Source organism: Tachyglossus aculeatus, chromosome 17 (genome assembly GCF_015852505.1).
Source record: "Tachyglossus aculeatus isolate mTacAcu1 chromosome 17, mTacAcu1.pri, whole genome shotgun sequence".
Classification (NCBI taxonomy): Eukaryota; Metazoa; Chordata; class Mammalia; order Monotremata; family Tachyglossidae; genus Tachyglossus; species Tachyglossus aculeatus.
The window spans coordinates 38,271,046-38,287,282 of NC_052082.1; the positions used below are offsets into that span (position 1 = coordinate 38,271,046).

Genomic DNA, 16,237 nt, shown 5'->3' on the forward strand with positions numbered 1-16,237 from the left:
GGGAAAGTCAGGGAGAGGGCAGGGTTTGGGAGGGAAGACAAGGAGTTCAGTCTTCGACATGTTGAGTTTTAGGTGGCGGGCAGACATCCAGATGGAGATGTCCTGAAGGCAGGAGGAGATGTGAGCCTGGAGAGAGGGGGAGAGAGCAGGGGCAGCGATGTAGATCTGGGTGTCATCAGCGTAGAGATGATAGTTGAAGCCGTGGGAGCGAATGAGGTCACCAAGGGAGTGAGTGTAAATCGAGAACAGAAGGGGACCACGCACTGAACCTTGGGGAACCCCCACAGTAAGGGAATGGGAGGGGGAGGAGGAGCCTGCAAAAGAGACTGAGAATGAACGACCGGAGAGATAAGAGGAGAACCAAGAGAGGACGGAGTCTGTGAAGCCAAGGTCGGATAGCATGTTGAGGAGAAGGGGGTGGTCCACAGTGTCAAAGGCTGCTGAGAGGTCGAGGAGGATAAGGATACAGTAGGAGCCGTTGGATTTGGCAAGCAGGAGGTCATTGGTGACCTTTGAGAGGGCAGTTTCCGTGGAATGTAGGGGACGGAAGCCAGACTGGAGGGGGTCGAGGAGAGAGTTGGTGTTGAGGAATTCGAGGCAGAGCGTGTAGACAACTCGTTCAAGGAGTTTGGAAAGGAATGGTAGGAGGGATATGGGGCGATAACTAGAAGGTGAGGTGGGGTCAAGAGAGGGGTTTTTTAGGATGGGAGAGACATGGGCATGTTTGTAGGCAGAGGGGAAGGAACCAGCGGAGAGTGAGCGGTTGAAGATGGAAGTTAAGGAGGGGAGAAGGAATGGAGCGAGAGATTTCATGAGATGAGAGGGAATGGGGTCAGAAGCACAGGTGGCCGGAGTAGCACTTGAGAGGAGGGAGGAGAGTTCCTCTGAGGATACTGCTGGGAAGGATGGGAGAGTAGCAGAGAGTGTTGAGAGCCGGGGGGTTGGGGAAATGGGGGGGGAGTGACTTTGGGGAAGTCGGACCTGATGGATTTAATTTTGTTAATGAAGTAGGCGGCCAGATCGTTGGGGGTGAGGGAAGGAGGAGGGGGCCTGAGAAGGGAGTTGAATGTACGGAAGAGCTGGTGGGGATGATGGGAATGGGTGTCAATAAGGGAGGAGAAATAGTTTTGTCTGGCAGAGGAGAGGGCTGAGTTAAGGCAGAAAAGGATGAACTTGAAGTGAACGAGGTTGGCATGGTGTTTAGACTTTCGCCAGCAGCGTTCGGCAGCTCGAGCATAAGAGCGAAGGAGGCGGACAGTGGCAGTGATCCAGGGCTGTGAGTTAGGGCTGCGAGAGCGGCGAAGGGAAAGGGGAGCGAGTGAGTCTAGCTGAGTAGAAAGGGTAGAGTTGAGAGCAGTAATCTGATCATCAAGACTGGGCAGAGAGGAGAGGTAGGCGAGGTGGGGTGTTTGGTGCTCAGAAAGATGGATGGGGTCAAGAGAGCGGAGATCTCTGTGAGGGAGTAATATGGATTTACGGGGGAAGGGAGTGTGAGTGAGGAGGCAGGTGAGAAGATTATGATCAGAGAGAGGGATTTCAGAGTTGGTGAGGGTGGGCACAGTGCAGCGATAGGAGATGAGGTCGAGGGTATGACCAAGTTGGTGAGTGGGTGAGGTGGGGTGGAGCAAGGGGTTGGCAGCGTCGAGGAGAGATAGTAGGAGGGTGGCAGAGGAGTCATCAGGGATATCCATGTGGATGTTGAAGTCTCCGAGGATCAGAGTGGGCATGGAAAAGGAGAGAAGGTGAGGAAGGGGTCAAAATCGTTAAAGAAGTTGAAGGTGGGGCCGGGGGGGGGGGGCGGTAGATGATGGCTACAATAATCTGGAGGGGGTGGTAGAGGCGAATAATGTGGGCTTCAAAGGAAGGGAAGGAAAAGGAGGAGGAATAGTGTGAAGCGACATTGGGGGCCGAGAAGGAAACCGACACCTCCTCTTTTTCCGGTGAGTCTGGGGGAATGGGAGAAGAAGAGGCCTCCACTGGAGAGAGCAGCAGAAGAGACCGTGTCGTCCGGAGACAACCATGTTTCAGTTAGGGCGAGGAGGAATATAGAGCTGGAAAGGAATAGGTCCAGGATGAAAGGGATCTTACTCAAAACGGAGCGGGGATCCAGAGGCCAAACTTGGCAGCAGCTGTCGAGGGAGGGGAGGGAGGGGGAAGGGTGCGAGGGGTGGGGAGGGTTTGGATTGGGATGAGTTGGAGCACTGTAATAAGCACCTTAACAATGCCCTCTTTGCCCCAAATTAAACAAGTGCCTAGAAAAAGTGCCTTGCTGTCTTTACAAATGCACAACTTAGAAGAGACTGACTTTTTGGCCACAATTTCAATGATGAAATTTTCAACATTAAGCTGCACTGTTTTCAAACATAAACAGCAAGACATAAATAGATCAAAATACATTTCTGAATCAATGCAATTAGCAGTTCTCAAAAATAATACTTACTTACATTGGAGCAACTGTTGCATGTACCCAAAAGTGCACGGCTTCATAAGGATGCCACCAAGCTATTGCTCCCAGTGGAAGAAAAAAAAAAACAACTTATACAAGTGGCTTCTTTTTAAAGTTTTTTTTAGACACATATGGCCTGCCTAGAAGAATTGTGATCATGATTAGTTTGGAATAATGTATTTAAGTTCATCAAGGTTCATAAATGTAGCACAGTACCCTGCACACAGTAAGCACTCAATAAATATCACTGACTGATAGGTAAATAGATTTTTACCTATCTCCCTCCTACCACCTCTACAAATTCCCCTCTTTAGAAAAGTCTGTCCCTTAAATATGTCTATACAGCTATTACCTGGTGTCTCTCCTTCCCATCGAAAGATCCAGGACATACTGTACATACAATCATTGTCAATGAGATGCATCTTCACTTGTAATTTGCATGGAAAGAACTCTGATGATCCACACCACACAGAACATGGAAAGATTGTTTTTTGCTTGGCTCATCACATTTGCCCTGAGTGGGGCTTGTAGTTTTCTGCTCTAGAATTGCCATTTCTGAATCCACAGGGTGAGTTTTATGCTTTACCCATACCTGAAAACATTTTTCTTTCCTTTGGTTTTTATGTAAGTTTTTTTTCCTAGACTCCCAGAACTCACTGATTCAGAATGTGGCTTACTTCTTCACATTTCCCCATAACCAACTTCTGGAGGATTGCAGACATAGCCGAGAATTCTTGCTTGGGTTGGGTGAGAACTTAAAATTAATTTTGAATTATTCAATAAATGAGATGCATGTGAAGCCATGTCAAGTCACAGCTGCAGGGCACAGATACAAAACGCTCTTGTTCTGCCCAATTTGTTAAGCTGTTTGGGGATTTTTAAAAACTTTTATTTTTAAGGTTTATTTTATTTTTATCCTTTATTTTATTTTTAAAGACAGAAAAATTTCTGATCAGGTAATAAATTATAAATGATTTCATGTCAGGGGATATCCCAAGAAAGCCTATGTAGTGCTCTTAACCCAGCTATTAAATTTTAATTCAACCAGCAGGGCCTCCCAGCTGCGTTTCTCCAGGAAAAGGTCCCAAGTGTGTTTGGTTAGGGACAGCTGGAACAGAACAGCCTTCTTGCCTGAGTAAATCTGTTGTGTAGTCAATAATGAATGAGCACATGTATAATCCAAACTGCTGCAAGATGGACAAGCTCAAAGCTGAAGAATAATTCTTCAAATTGAACTGTTACACCAAATTTGGAATGGAAGAAAGGTGATGGTGGATTGGAAAACAGGACAAGCAAGGATAAACAAATTATTTTTGATGAAGTTTGGAATTGACACTTTCTGGTTGCTATTTTAAAAAAGCATTTTAACCACAAAGAATTACTCTTTTATAAACACCCTAAAAAATTTGCAATTGGTAATTGCTTACTCATGGTTGCTTTCCTAATTATTACTGGTGAAAGGATCAAGACTTTGCTTCCTTTGAACTCATTAATACTTGCCTAAGGACATCCTTAGGAATGTACTGTACTAAACACTTAACTGATTTGAAAATGAAATTCTCTACAGAGGGATACTGACTGGTCTTAAATTACTTAATGCTTTGGTAATGGTACTAGATTCATTCCTCTACGAATTTCATTTACTTGCTTGTATTAAAACAATCTCAAAGGACTAAATGTACTGCTTTAAAATCCACAACAACCAAGTCAGTATGGGGAAAATTAAATGCTCACTTGGTTCAAAGCCATTCCAAATTCACGTGGTAAGGATAAAGCAGCCTCACACAACACACACAAACCAGTGTTGAACTCTCAACCATTTTTTACATTGTAATAGTTGGGATGGGCTGGAAACTGTGTGTCAGTCTGTTGTAGTGAGGTTTTCTGGGACTGACTGATATATGCAGATGGAGATACTCGTGGCTTTCGGTTGCCAGCTGCCTCCAAGGTCAGAACCCATCCTCCCTCACTGATCAGTGAAAGGTCTCTGATTGATTGGGGAGGGGCTGGAAGAGCTTAGATTGTAAACTGTTCCCTGGGGTGGCCCTGGGGTGGGTGGGGTACCACGTGGGGAGGGGGGAATGAGTGTCAGGTCAGAGACAGAACAGGCAGAACATGAGGCCACAAGCTTTCCCGGGGAATGAATCAGGCCCAGGTGTTAGACTGGGCTGGTGCAGATTCAGGGTACAAATGGATCACGAAAGTGAAAAAAATTCCTCTCCAAAAACTCATTCCACATAAACTCAGATGAAAATTTACTTTTTAACCTGGCAGATAAAATGAAAGAGAGAAAAAAAATTTATGAAACAAATGAGATGATAGTCAATTAAAAAAACATTACATTTGACCTACACCGTACATACAAAAACTACAATTACCTATAACCTCAAAATATCTGGGGACTTAAAGCAGAAAGCCTCCCATGATCTAGAGAGACCACAGTGAAAGCCCAGGGCTAGTAGAAACCACACCACTATATTTTGATCATTTTTATTTAGGCTAGAAACATTTTCACTCAATTGAAATAGTAGCCATTTCTGGTGCATTTACAAACCTGCATATGCCACCAAACAAGTGCTAAAGGAAAACCCAAGTTCCAAAATACAATTTAAACAGAAACAGGAGGATCAGTTGGCATCAATATATATGAAAGATAAACTTCTCTGGATAAAAAAAATTACTTAGAAGGAAAGAGCCTAGAGGTTTGGGTAGAAAGAGAAAACTAATAGCAGCACTCATTTTCCCCTTCATTTCTACCTTATGTGCAGAGTAGAAAAATATGGGCAATTTTCCAGAGGTAGAAGAAAAGCCAGAAAAACTCCAGCATCTGCTCCTGGGACTCCTCCTGTCCTCAGTTCAATGGATTCCCACCCCAATTTTGAATGGGGGCGTTGGTTAAATCACTCGAGTGGGTGGAATGACAAAGCTTATGTGTTTGAGCCTCTATGCCAGTGACCCTGAGGTTGAAAGCTTGTCAATTAAATCATCAATAGTGTACACCAGAAGTTTGAGGTCATCCTTCTCTTTCATTCGATGATCCCCATTTTTACGGAGGATGACGTCAACATCTGTGCTGACCACCCGGTGAGCTACCTGCAGGGAAACCTGCCATGGGATGACATCATCCTTCATGCCATGGAGGAGTCTGACTGGGCAATTGACAGGAATGGGACTATGCAGCAAGCAGTGAGTTTCTGCTTCTTTAAGGAAACTGTATGGGAAATAATGATATCCATCTTCGTTGTATTTTGTTGGCATCTTCCACACACCTTTCTTTTCCACTTCTTTCTTGGCCTGTTGGAGAAAAATTGAGAAAGGAGAAAAATGTACATGCATATGTCAACTGGCAGAAAAGTAACGTGGACCTGAAAAAGTGATAGGCCAAGGTGGTGGAAAGAAGTCACTGTTTTACAATTTCAACTCAACTGAAGCAGTCCAGCTCAGTCCATGTTTCTGTATGCTTCAAGAACCTTCCCTTTGAATCAAACAGAAACTCCTTACCATTGGCTTTAAAGCACTCAATCACCCTGACCCCTCCTACCTTCCCTTCCTGATTTCCTTCTACAACCCAGAACACTCACTTCACTCCTCTAAAGCCAACTAACTCACTGTATCTTGATCTCATCTATCTTGCCACCAACCCCTCACCCCTGTCCTCCCTCTGGCCTGGAACTTCCACCTCCTTCATATCCAACGAACCATCACTCTTCCCAAGTTCAAAACCTTATTAAAATTACATACCCTCCACGAGACCTTCTCCAACTAAGCCCTTTTTTCCCCCTCTCACATCACCTTGCACTTGGATTTGTACCCTTTATTCACTTTATTCACTCCACCCTCAGCTCCATAGAACTTAAGTATATATGTATTTATTTTAATATCTGTCTCCCCCTCTATACTGTATGCTCCTTGTGGATAGGTGTCTACCAAATCTGTTACATTGTATTCTCCCAAGCACTTAGTACAGTGCTCTACAAATAGTAAGTGCTCAATAAATATGATTGACTGATAGGAAAGGAATAGAGAGCAAAAACCAGCTTTTGACAGGTCACAAAAGTGCCACAGATTGTCACCAGCACATAGGAGTTCCTGGAGGATGTAACATGGCATGAGTTGAAAGAGTTCTCCACAATCAACACTGCTGGGCTTGGGGTTGCAATAGAAGCCTTGGAAGTTGCTGTCAGAACATTTTTCTGGTGTCCCGGTAAAGTTTTTCATCCTATCAGATTTTTTAAAAGATCATATTCTGTTCTTTGTCCCTTTGACTTGTCAAAACCTGGTTTGTACTTTAAATTACATATTGTTTATTCATATTAATGTCTGTCTCCCCCTTTAGATGGTAAGCTCATTATGGGCAGGGAATGCTTCTGCTAATTCTGTTGTACTCTCCCAATTTCTCCCAAGAGCCTCATACAATGCTCTGCATGAAGTAAGTGCTCAATATGATTGACTGACGGGCATACAAATATATTAGACAGAAGTAAAATGGGGGGTGGGATGAATATCAAGTGCTTAAGGGGTACAGACTATGTTCAAAAAGCACACCTGCTTGCAAATGATCTTGAAGTGTCTCAAATGGACAACCTAAAGAAGGCTGAGGTTAGGCTAAGCTAAGGCTCCAGTCTGTGTACTACAAATTCTGAACACAGAGGTTTCCATTTACTTTCATTCATTCATTCGTTCATTCAATCATATTTACTGAGTGCTTACTGTGTGCACAGCACTGTACTAAGCGCTTGGGAAGTACAAGTTGGCAACATATAGAGACGGTCCTTACCTAACAGTGGGCTCACAGTCTAGAAGGGGGAGACAGAGAACAAAACGAAACATATTATCAAAATAAAATAAATAGAATAGATATGTACAAATAAAATAGAGTAATAAATATGTACAAACATATATACCTATATACAGGTGGTGTGGGGAGGGGAAGGAGGTAAGGTGGGGGGGATGAGGAGGGGGAGAGGAAGGGGGAGCTCAGGAGGGGGAGAGGAAGGGGGGGCTCAGTCTGGGAAGGCCTCCTGGAGGAGGTGAGCTCTCAGTAGCGCTTTGAAGGGAGGAAGAGAGCTAGCTTGGCGGATGGGCAGAGGGAGGGCATTCCAGGCCAGGGGGATGACATGGACTGGGGGTCGACGGCGGGACAGGTGAGAATGAGGCACGGTGAGGAGATTAGCGGCAGAGGAGCGGAGGGTGCAGGCTGGGCTGTAGAAGGAGAGAAGGGAGGTGAGGTAGGAGGGGGCAAGGCGATGGAGAGCCTTGAAGCCGAGGGTGAGGAGGTTTTGCCTGATGCATCGGTTGATTGGTAGCCACTGGAGATTTTTGAGGAGGGAAGTAACATGCCCAGAGCGTTTCTGGACAAAGACATTCTGGGCAGTGGCGTGAAGTATGGATTGAAGTGGGGAGAGACACGAGGATGGGAGATTGGAGAGGAGGCTGATACAGTAATCGAGACAGGATAAGATGAGAGCTTGAACGAGCAGGGTAGCAGTTTGGATGGAGAGGAAAGGGTGGATCCTGGCAATGTTGCGGATGTGAGACCAGCAGGTTTTGGTGACGGCTTGGATGTGAGGGGTGAACGAGAGAGCGGAGTCGAGGGTGACACCAAGGTTGCGGGCTTGTGAGATGGGAAGGATGGTAGTGCCGTCAACAGTGATGGGAAAGTCAGGGAGAGGGCAGGGTTTGGGAGGGAAGACAAGGAGTTCAGTCTTGGACATGTTGAGTTTTAGGTGGCGGGCAGACAACCAGATGGAGATGTCCTGAAGGTAGGAGGAGATGCGAGCCTGGAGGGAGGAAGAGAGAGCAGGGGCAGAGATGTAGATTTGGGTGTCATCAGCGTAGAAATGATAGTTGAAGCCGTGGGAGCGAATGAGGTCACCAAGGGAATGAGTGTATATCGAGAACAGAAGGGGACCAAGAACGGACCCTTGAGGAAACCCTACAGTAAGGTGATGGGAGGGGAAGAAGAAGCTTGCAAAAGAGACTGAGAATGAACAACCGGAGAGATAAGAGGAGAACCAGGAGAGGACAGAGTCTGTGATGCCAAGGTTGGATAGCGTGTTGAGGCAAAGGGGGTGGTCCACAGTGTCGAAGGCAGCTGAGAGGTCAAGGAGGATTAGGATAGGGTATGAGCCGTTGGATTTGGCAAGCAGGAGGTCATTGGTGACCTTTGAGAGGGCGATTCTGTGGAATGTAGGGGACGGGAGCCAGATTGGAGGGGTTCGAGGAGAGAATTGGCAATGAGGAATTCGAGGAAGGGCGTGTAGACGACTCGTTCAAGGAGTTTGGAAAGGAATGGTAGGAGGGAGATAGGGCGATAACTAGAAGGTGAGTTGGGGTCAAGAGAGGGTTTTTTTAGGATGGGAGAGACGTGGGCATGTTTGAAGGCAGAGGGGAAGGAACCCATGGAGAGTGAGCGGTTGAAGACGGACAAGATTCCCCCACAAGAATTAGGATCACTGGCTTCTGCTACCTAGATAGCATAATGTCCAAAGATGGGAGGCTAGGCAAAAAAAATAGAAACTTTAATCCAGAATGTCAGTATGTCCTTTGGTAGTCAATGGCTTGACTGTGGTCAAGCAATCAATCATTTATTAAGAACTTACTTTGTGGAAGGCACTGTACTAAGTGCCTGGGAGAGTACAGCATAACAATAAAACAAACACATTCCGTGCCCACAGCAAGCTTACAGTCCCTAGGGGGAGACAGACTAATGGATACGTAAGTGCTGCTGGGCTAGGCAATGTGGAAGGGAGTGGGAAAAGAGGAAATGAAGGTGTAACTCAGGGAAGGCCTCTTGGAGAAATGTCTTCAATAAGGCTTTGAAGGTAGGGAGAATAGTTGTTTGTTGGAGATGATAAGGAAGGGCATTCCAGGCCAGAGACAGGATGTGGGTAAGAGGTTTGCAGTGAGATAGATAAGATTGAGGTACAGTGAATAGGCTGGCATTAGAGAACCGAAATGTGCTGCTCAGGTTGCCTTAGAAGAGAATTGAGGTGAGGTAGGAGTGGACAAGGTGATTGATTTCTTTAAAGCCGATGGTAAGGAGTTTCTGTTTGATGCAGAGATGGATGGGCAACCACTGGAGGTTCTTGAAGAGGGAGGAAACATGACTTGAAGGTTTCTGAAGAAAAATGATCCAGGCAGTATGGGCTGGAGTGGGGAGAGAGAGGAGGCAGAAAGGTCAGCAATAAGGCTAATGCAATAATAAAAGTGGGACAGGATAAGTGCTTGGATTAATATGGTAGCAGTTTTGGATGGAGAGGAAAGGTCAGGTTTTAGCAATGCTGTGACAACTGAACCAACAGCATTTAGTAATGGAATGAATATGTGGGTTGAATGAAAGAGAGGAGTTGAGGGTAATGCCAAGGTGAAGGGTTTGTGAGATCACGAGGATACTGGTATTGTTCCTAGTGATGGGAAAGACAGGGGGAGGACAAAGTTTGGTTGGAAAGATAAGGAGTTCTGTTTTGGACATGTTCAGTTTAGCATGTCAGTGGGACATCCGAATACAGATGTCTTGAAGACAGAAAGAAATAAGAGACTGCAGAAGAGAAAGATCAGGGCTGGAGACGTAGATTTGGGAGTCATATGCACAGAGGTGACTTGGGGATGCAGCCCTGTTACCTGGGTCCCTGGGGCTCTAATCCTAAAATGATCAGTCACCAGGGACAATCACTGAAATGCCACCATTATTGGCCCTGTGCCAGGTTAGGAGCCAAGGATAGTCAGAGCAGAGGAGGGAGCAGGTAAAGGAGCCCATGAAGTTGGGGCTGCGTGAATCGATTCCTCTCTTGTGGGACAGAGACAGACTGCTTGGCTCCTGGGGACTTCAAAGCACTGTGCTGAAAGTTATTCAGCCTAATTCACTGCCACTTAAGGTCCAGTTTGGCCTGGAATGGGACCGGCTGAGCTTTGAGCTCATCTCGGAAGACTTTGCCCATCAACAGTAACTTGGCCTCAGTCATCCCTAGCTCCCAAGATCTCAGAGTAAACCCCATCATATTAGGGGCCTGTCATAGGTGGAGTCCCTCTTCCAAAGAACTAGGTGTTATCCTTGCCTCAGGCTCAGGCTCTGAGGCAGAGAGATAAGCTGTGGGCTGCTTCTAACTCGGAGCCCTGCTCAAAGAGCCTCTTTTGCCACGGAAGTTGTTCTCCCCTGCTCCTTCCCCTCCACGGCTCCTTACCATGGTCTCAGTTGAACTCCATAGTATGGGGTGGGAGATTCAAGCCGTGTCATTGTCCCCTTGTGGCCCCTCAGCACAGAGAGGGTTCTGAGCTCTGCCCCTCCCCTCCCCCATCTTATCTGCAGCTTCTACTTAGGACCACAGTCACTGCCACTCCGGAGAGCCTCCACAGTTGTACAGTAGGTGCTTCTGTACCCATATTCAGTGGCTCCTTCTCCCACCCCTTACCAGTCCTAAAGTCTGGCTCCTCTGTCTGACCAACTCGAGGCCCAGGACTGCCACCTGCTTCTCACACACACCTCAACACCAAGGTGTCACAATGCTACCCTCAGCCCTAGTCTCAGAGTGCTCCTGATGCTGCTGCCCCTGCAACTTCCAACCCCTGCCTTATCTTATCTTGGGATTTACTATAATGCTCTGTGTTTCCCCAATGCCTTGGTATCTTGGGGGTGCCCTGCCTCTGCCACCAGGCCCCAAAGCTACAAGATGGCGGGTAGAGCCATGAAGTAGAGACCAACGAACCATTGAAGGAGAGACTAGAGTGATGAACAGAGACCACTGGAGACTGAGGGATCAATCAATCAATCAATCAATCGTATTTATTGAGTGCTTACTGTGTGCAGAGCACTGTACTAAGCGCTTGGGAAGTACAAGTTGGCAACATATAGAGACAGTCCCTACCCAACAGTGGGCTCACAGTCTAGAAGGGGGAGACAGAGAACAAAACCAAACATACTAACAAAATAAAATAAATAGAATAGATATGTACAAGTAAAATAAATAAATAAATAGAGTAATAAATATGTACAAACATATATAGAGGTTCCTTGGGGAAGGGAAGGAGATAAGATGGGGTTGATGAGGGGGACGAGGGGGAGAGGAAGGAAGGGGCTCAGTCTGGGAAAGCCTCCTGGAGGAGGTGAGCTCTCAGTAGGGCCTTGAAGGGAGGAAGAGAGCTAGCTTGGCGGATGGGCAGAGGGAGGGCATTCCAGGCCCGGGGGATGATGTGGGCCAGGCGAGAATGAGGCACGGTGAGGAGATTAGCAGCAGAGGAGCGGAGGTGCGGGGTGGGCTGTAGAAGGAGAGAAGGGAGGTGAGGTAGGAGGGTGTGAGGTGATGGAGAGCCTTGAAGCCGAGGGTGAGGAGTTTCTGCCTGATGCGCAAATTGATTGGTAGCCACTGGAGATTTTTGAGGAGGGGAGTAACATGCTCAGAGCGTTTCTGGACAAAGACAATCCAGGCAGCAGCATGAAGTATGGATTGAAGTGGGGAGAGATACGAGGATGGGAGATCAGAGAGAAGGCTGATGCAGTAGTCCAGAAGGGATAGGATGAGAACTTGAACGAGGAGGGTAGTGGTTTGGATGGAGAGGAAAGGACGGATCTTGGCAATGTTGCGGAGCTGAGACCGGCAGGTTTTGGTGACGGCTTGGATGTGATGAGTGAACGAGAAAGCGGAGTCAAGGATGACACCAAGGTTGCGGGCTTGTGAGATGGGAAGGATGGTAGTGCCGTCAACAGAGATGGGAAAGTCAGGGAGAGGGCAGGGTTTGGGAGGGAAGACAAGGAGTTCAGTCTTGGACATGTTGAGTTTTAGGTGGCGGGCAGACATCCAGATGGAGATGTCCTGAAGGCAGGAGGAGATGCAAGCCTGGAGAGAGGGGGAGAGAGCAGGGGCAGAGATGTAGATCTGGGTGTCATCAGCATAGAGATGATAGTTGAAGCTGTGGGAGCGAATGAGGTCACCAAGGGAGTGAGGGATGCCAACTTCCTGCTCAACCGCCAGCAAGAAAGTCACGGAACCTGTCTCACAATCTGGGGACTAATAAGGGCTCACTTGTGAGGAAGCATCTTTAGGAGGGCCAAGGGGAGCTGGCTATGTCAGTCATGGGAGGGCTGATACAAATAAGCGGATGTTTCAAACCCACTTGGGTAAGTGGCCCACACTCAATACCTGGACCATTCACTGCTTAGACCGGTGGTCATGTGCTGACACCTCCTGGGAGGGAGTAGAATTACAGGTGCCCGCCTTGAAGCGAGCTGTAGTCTCTGTGTTCTAATAATAATAATGATGGCATTTGTTAAGCACTTACTCTGTGCCAGGAACTATACTAAGCACTGGAGAAAATTGGGTTGGACAAAGTCACTGTCCCATGTGGGGCTCACAGGCTCAATCCACGAGAAGTAAAGTGACTTGCCCAACTCTTCATGACACCTCACTGGGAGAGGTAGCACCTGGGATCCCCTCAAGGATCCCAAATGGAAGGGAACTCTTTTTGCTATGACAAATGCCCTTGGCATGCCAGAGGCTCCAAACTAAACCTCAAGTGCCTAAGCTCTGCACACAGTAAGTGCTCACTAAATACGACAATGAATGAATGAAACTCTGTCCACTGGTCCAGCCAGAATTGGCTGCTGCCAAAGGGGGCCCTGGCTATAATCTCTCCAACCTGAAAATAATGGTGGAAATCACCAACCTGCTGATGGTGCTGCTCCACAACATTGCCAAGATCAGCCCTTTCCTCTCCATCCATACCGCTACCCTGCTCGTTCAAGCTCTCATCCTATCCCGTCTGGACTACTGCATCAGCCTTCTCTCTGATCTCCCATCCTCGTGTCTCTCCCCACTTCAATCCATACTTCATGCTGCTGCCCGGATTGTCTTTGTCCAGAAACGCTCTGGGCATGTTACTCCCCTCCTCAAAAATCTCCAATGGCTACCTATCAATCTGCGCATCAGGCAGAAACTCCTCACCCTGGGCTTCAAGGCTCTCCATCACCTCGCCCCCTCCTACCTCACCTCCCTTCTCTCCTTCTGCAGCCCACCCTGCACCCTCCGCTCCTCTGCCGCTAATCTCCTCACCATGCCTCGTTCTCACCTGTCCCGCCATCGACCCCCGGCCCACGTCATCCCCCGGGCCTGGAATGCCCTCCCTCTGCCCATCCGCCAAGCTAGCTCTCTTCCTCCCTTCAAGGCCCTACTGAGAGCTCACCTCCTCCAGGAGGCCTTCCCAGACTGAGCCCTTCCTTCCTCTCCCCCTCGTCCCCCTCTCCATCCCCCCATCTTACCTCCTTCCCTTCCCCACAGCACCTGTATATATGTATATATGTTTGTACATATTTATTACTCTATTTATTTATTTATTTTACTTGTACATATCTATTCTATTTATTTTATTTTGTTAGTATGTTTGGTTTTGTCCTCTGTCTCCCCCTTTTAGACTGTGAGCCCACTGTTGGGTAGGGACTGTCTCTATATGTTGTCAACTTGTACTTCCCAAGTGCTTAGTACAGTGCTCTGCACACAGTAAGCGCTCAATAAATACGATTGATTGATTGATTGATTGATGGGTAGTGAGAAAAAGCACCTGGGGATCTGAAAATGGTCTTGTCTTCCTCCAGATCTTCTCTTCTTGTCTGCCTAACTAAGGCCTGCAAAACAGTTTAAACAGCACACATACAGCAAGTAGATAACAAGAAATTAGGTAAAACAAGTAGGAAAGGGGTCAGAAGGTGCTCAGACACCAATCCTGTGTAAAATAGAAAAAGCCCAAAGAAATAAGAGGAGGCATAAGGAATATGACCATAAAAGATGATAGGTAAGAAAAAGAACTATGACATGGCAGAAATTTGATGGGGGTGAGCCTAGAAGAAGGTGATTTGGGCATGAAAGTTTGGAAAAGTAATGAAAAAATGATTAAGGAACAGGGAGGGAATCACTGCAGAAAAAGCTAGTTCACACACATTTGTGAGTTTTAGTTATCAAGGCAGAAAGGAAGGGATGGATTCTAGGGTTCCTGAAACTTGCCTGTTGTGTGACCTTGGGTAAGTCACTTAACTTCTCTGTGCCTCAGTTTCCTCATCTGTAAAATGGGGATTCAATGTCTGCTCTTCGTTTCCTCTGGGAGCTTGATGAAGGATGGGGACTGCATCTGCATCTGATTACCTTGTATCTACCCCAGTGGTTAGTAAAGAGCTTGACGCACAGTAAGCACCTAACAAATACATTATTACTACTGAGAACAACTGTGTTTATGAAAACATGAAAGGAAAGAAGAGAGGAGGTGGTAGTCACATACATGACAAGGTACGCTTAAATGAAGGCACTCATATGTACTCTGAATGAACTGACCTAATCTGGACTTACTTCAGTAGGAAGCTGATTAAAATTGGTTATGATACAATCTGCAGCTGTAGCCACACCGACCAGAGCAGCTACCTTTTCGGGGCGTGCAATTGCAGCGTGAAGCATTAGCCAGCCTCCCATGCTGGATCCAACTAGTATCTACAATTTTAAAAAGGGAGAGAGAAAAGGAGATTTACTGTTTTTTTCCACCAAGGAAACAGATCTGTTTGGTCCTTCTCTGATTGGTCATTCCCTGAATATTAAACTGATAATTTAACTGTTACCTATTCTTAAACCAATGACACCTCCATTCATTCATTCATTCAATCGTATTTATTGAGCACTTACTGTGTGCAGAGCACTGTACTATGTGCTTGGGAAGTACAAATTGGCAGTATATAGAGACAGTCCCTACCCAATAATGGGCTCACAGTCTACAGTGGGGAGGCAGACACAAAACAAAACAAGTCAAGTAGACAGGTGTCAATACCATCAGAATAAATAGAATTATAGCTATATATAGATCATTAATAAAATAGAGCAATAAATATGTACAAATAAAATAGAGTAATATGTATGTACAAATACATAAAAGTGCTGTGGGGAGGGGAGGGGGGTAGGGCAGAGGGAGGGAAGGGGGGTGATGGCGAGGGGAGGAGGAGAAGAGGAAACGGGGGTCTCAGTCTGGGAAGGCCTCCTGGAGGAGGTGAGCTATCAGTAGGGCTTTGAAGGGAGGAAGAGAGCTAGTTTAGCAGATGTGTGGAGGGAGGGCATTCCAGGCCAGAGGTGGGATGTGGGTCAGGGGTTGATGGCGGGACAGGCGAGAACGAGGCACAGTGAGGAGGTTAGCGGCAGAGGAGTGGAGTGTGCGGGCTGGGCTGTAGAAGGAGAGAAGGGAGGTGAGGTAGAAGGGGGCGAGGTGATGGAGAGCTTTGAAGCCGAGAGTGAGGAGTTTTTGCTTGATTCAAAGGTTGATAGGTAACCACTGGGGATTTTTGAGGAGGGGAGCGACATGCCCAGAGCGTTTCTGTACAAAGATAATCCTGGCAGCAGAGTGAAGTATAGACTGAAGTGGGGAGAGACAGGAGGATGGGAGATCAGAAAGGGGGCTGATGAAGTAATCCAGTCGGGATAGGATGAGAGATTGAACCAGCAAGGTAGCGGTTTGGATGGAGAGGAAAGGGCAGATCTTAGCAATGCTGCAGAGGTGAGACCGGCAGGTTTTGGTGATGGATTGGATGTGGGGGGTGAATGAGAGAGCAGAGTCAAGGATGACACCAAGGTTGCGGGCTTGTGAGACGGGAAGGATGGTAGTGCCATCCATAGTGACAGGAAAGTCAGGGTTTGGGAGGGAAGATAAGGAGCTCCAGCATTTGTGAGAGGAATGAAGAGCCAAATGATAGTCTAAATCACCTGGGGAATGAACGCTACGACACCTATTCTATTACTTAAAAACCAGGTGCCTTTAAAATAATGGATTGAA

At 46.9% G+C, this 16,237-nt stretch overlaps 1 protein-coding gene across 2 annotated transcripts in view; it reads right to left on the minus strand.

Annotated features, from left to right (window-relative positions):
- Positions 1-4,922: 4,922 nt before the first annotated feature.
- Positions 4,923-16,237, minus strand: part of ABHD10 (abhydrolase domain containing 10, depalmitoylase) — a 46,330-nt gene continuing 35,015 nt past the window's right edge. Inside the window, exons 4-5 of one of the 2 annotated variants that reach the window (XM_038759180.1) lie at positions 14,776-14,913; positions 4,923-5,740 (exon numbers count right to left, since the gene is read on the minus strand). In XM_038759180.1, the coding sequence (XP_038615108.1) occupies positions 5,390-5,740; positions 14,776-14,913 (489 nt within the window). In that variant the 3' untranslated portion in view covers positions 4,923-5,389. The remainder of the gene's footprint in view (positions 5,741-14,775; positions 14,914-16,237) is intronic. The other variant, XM_038759181.1, reaches the window with a different exon arrangement.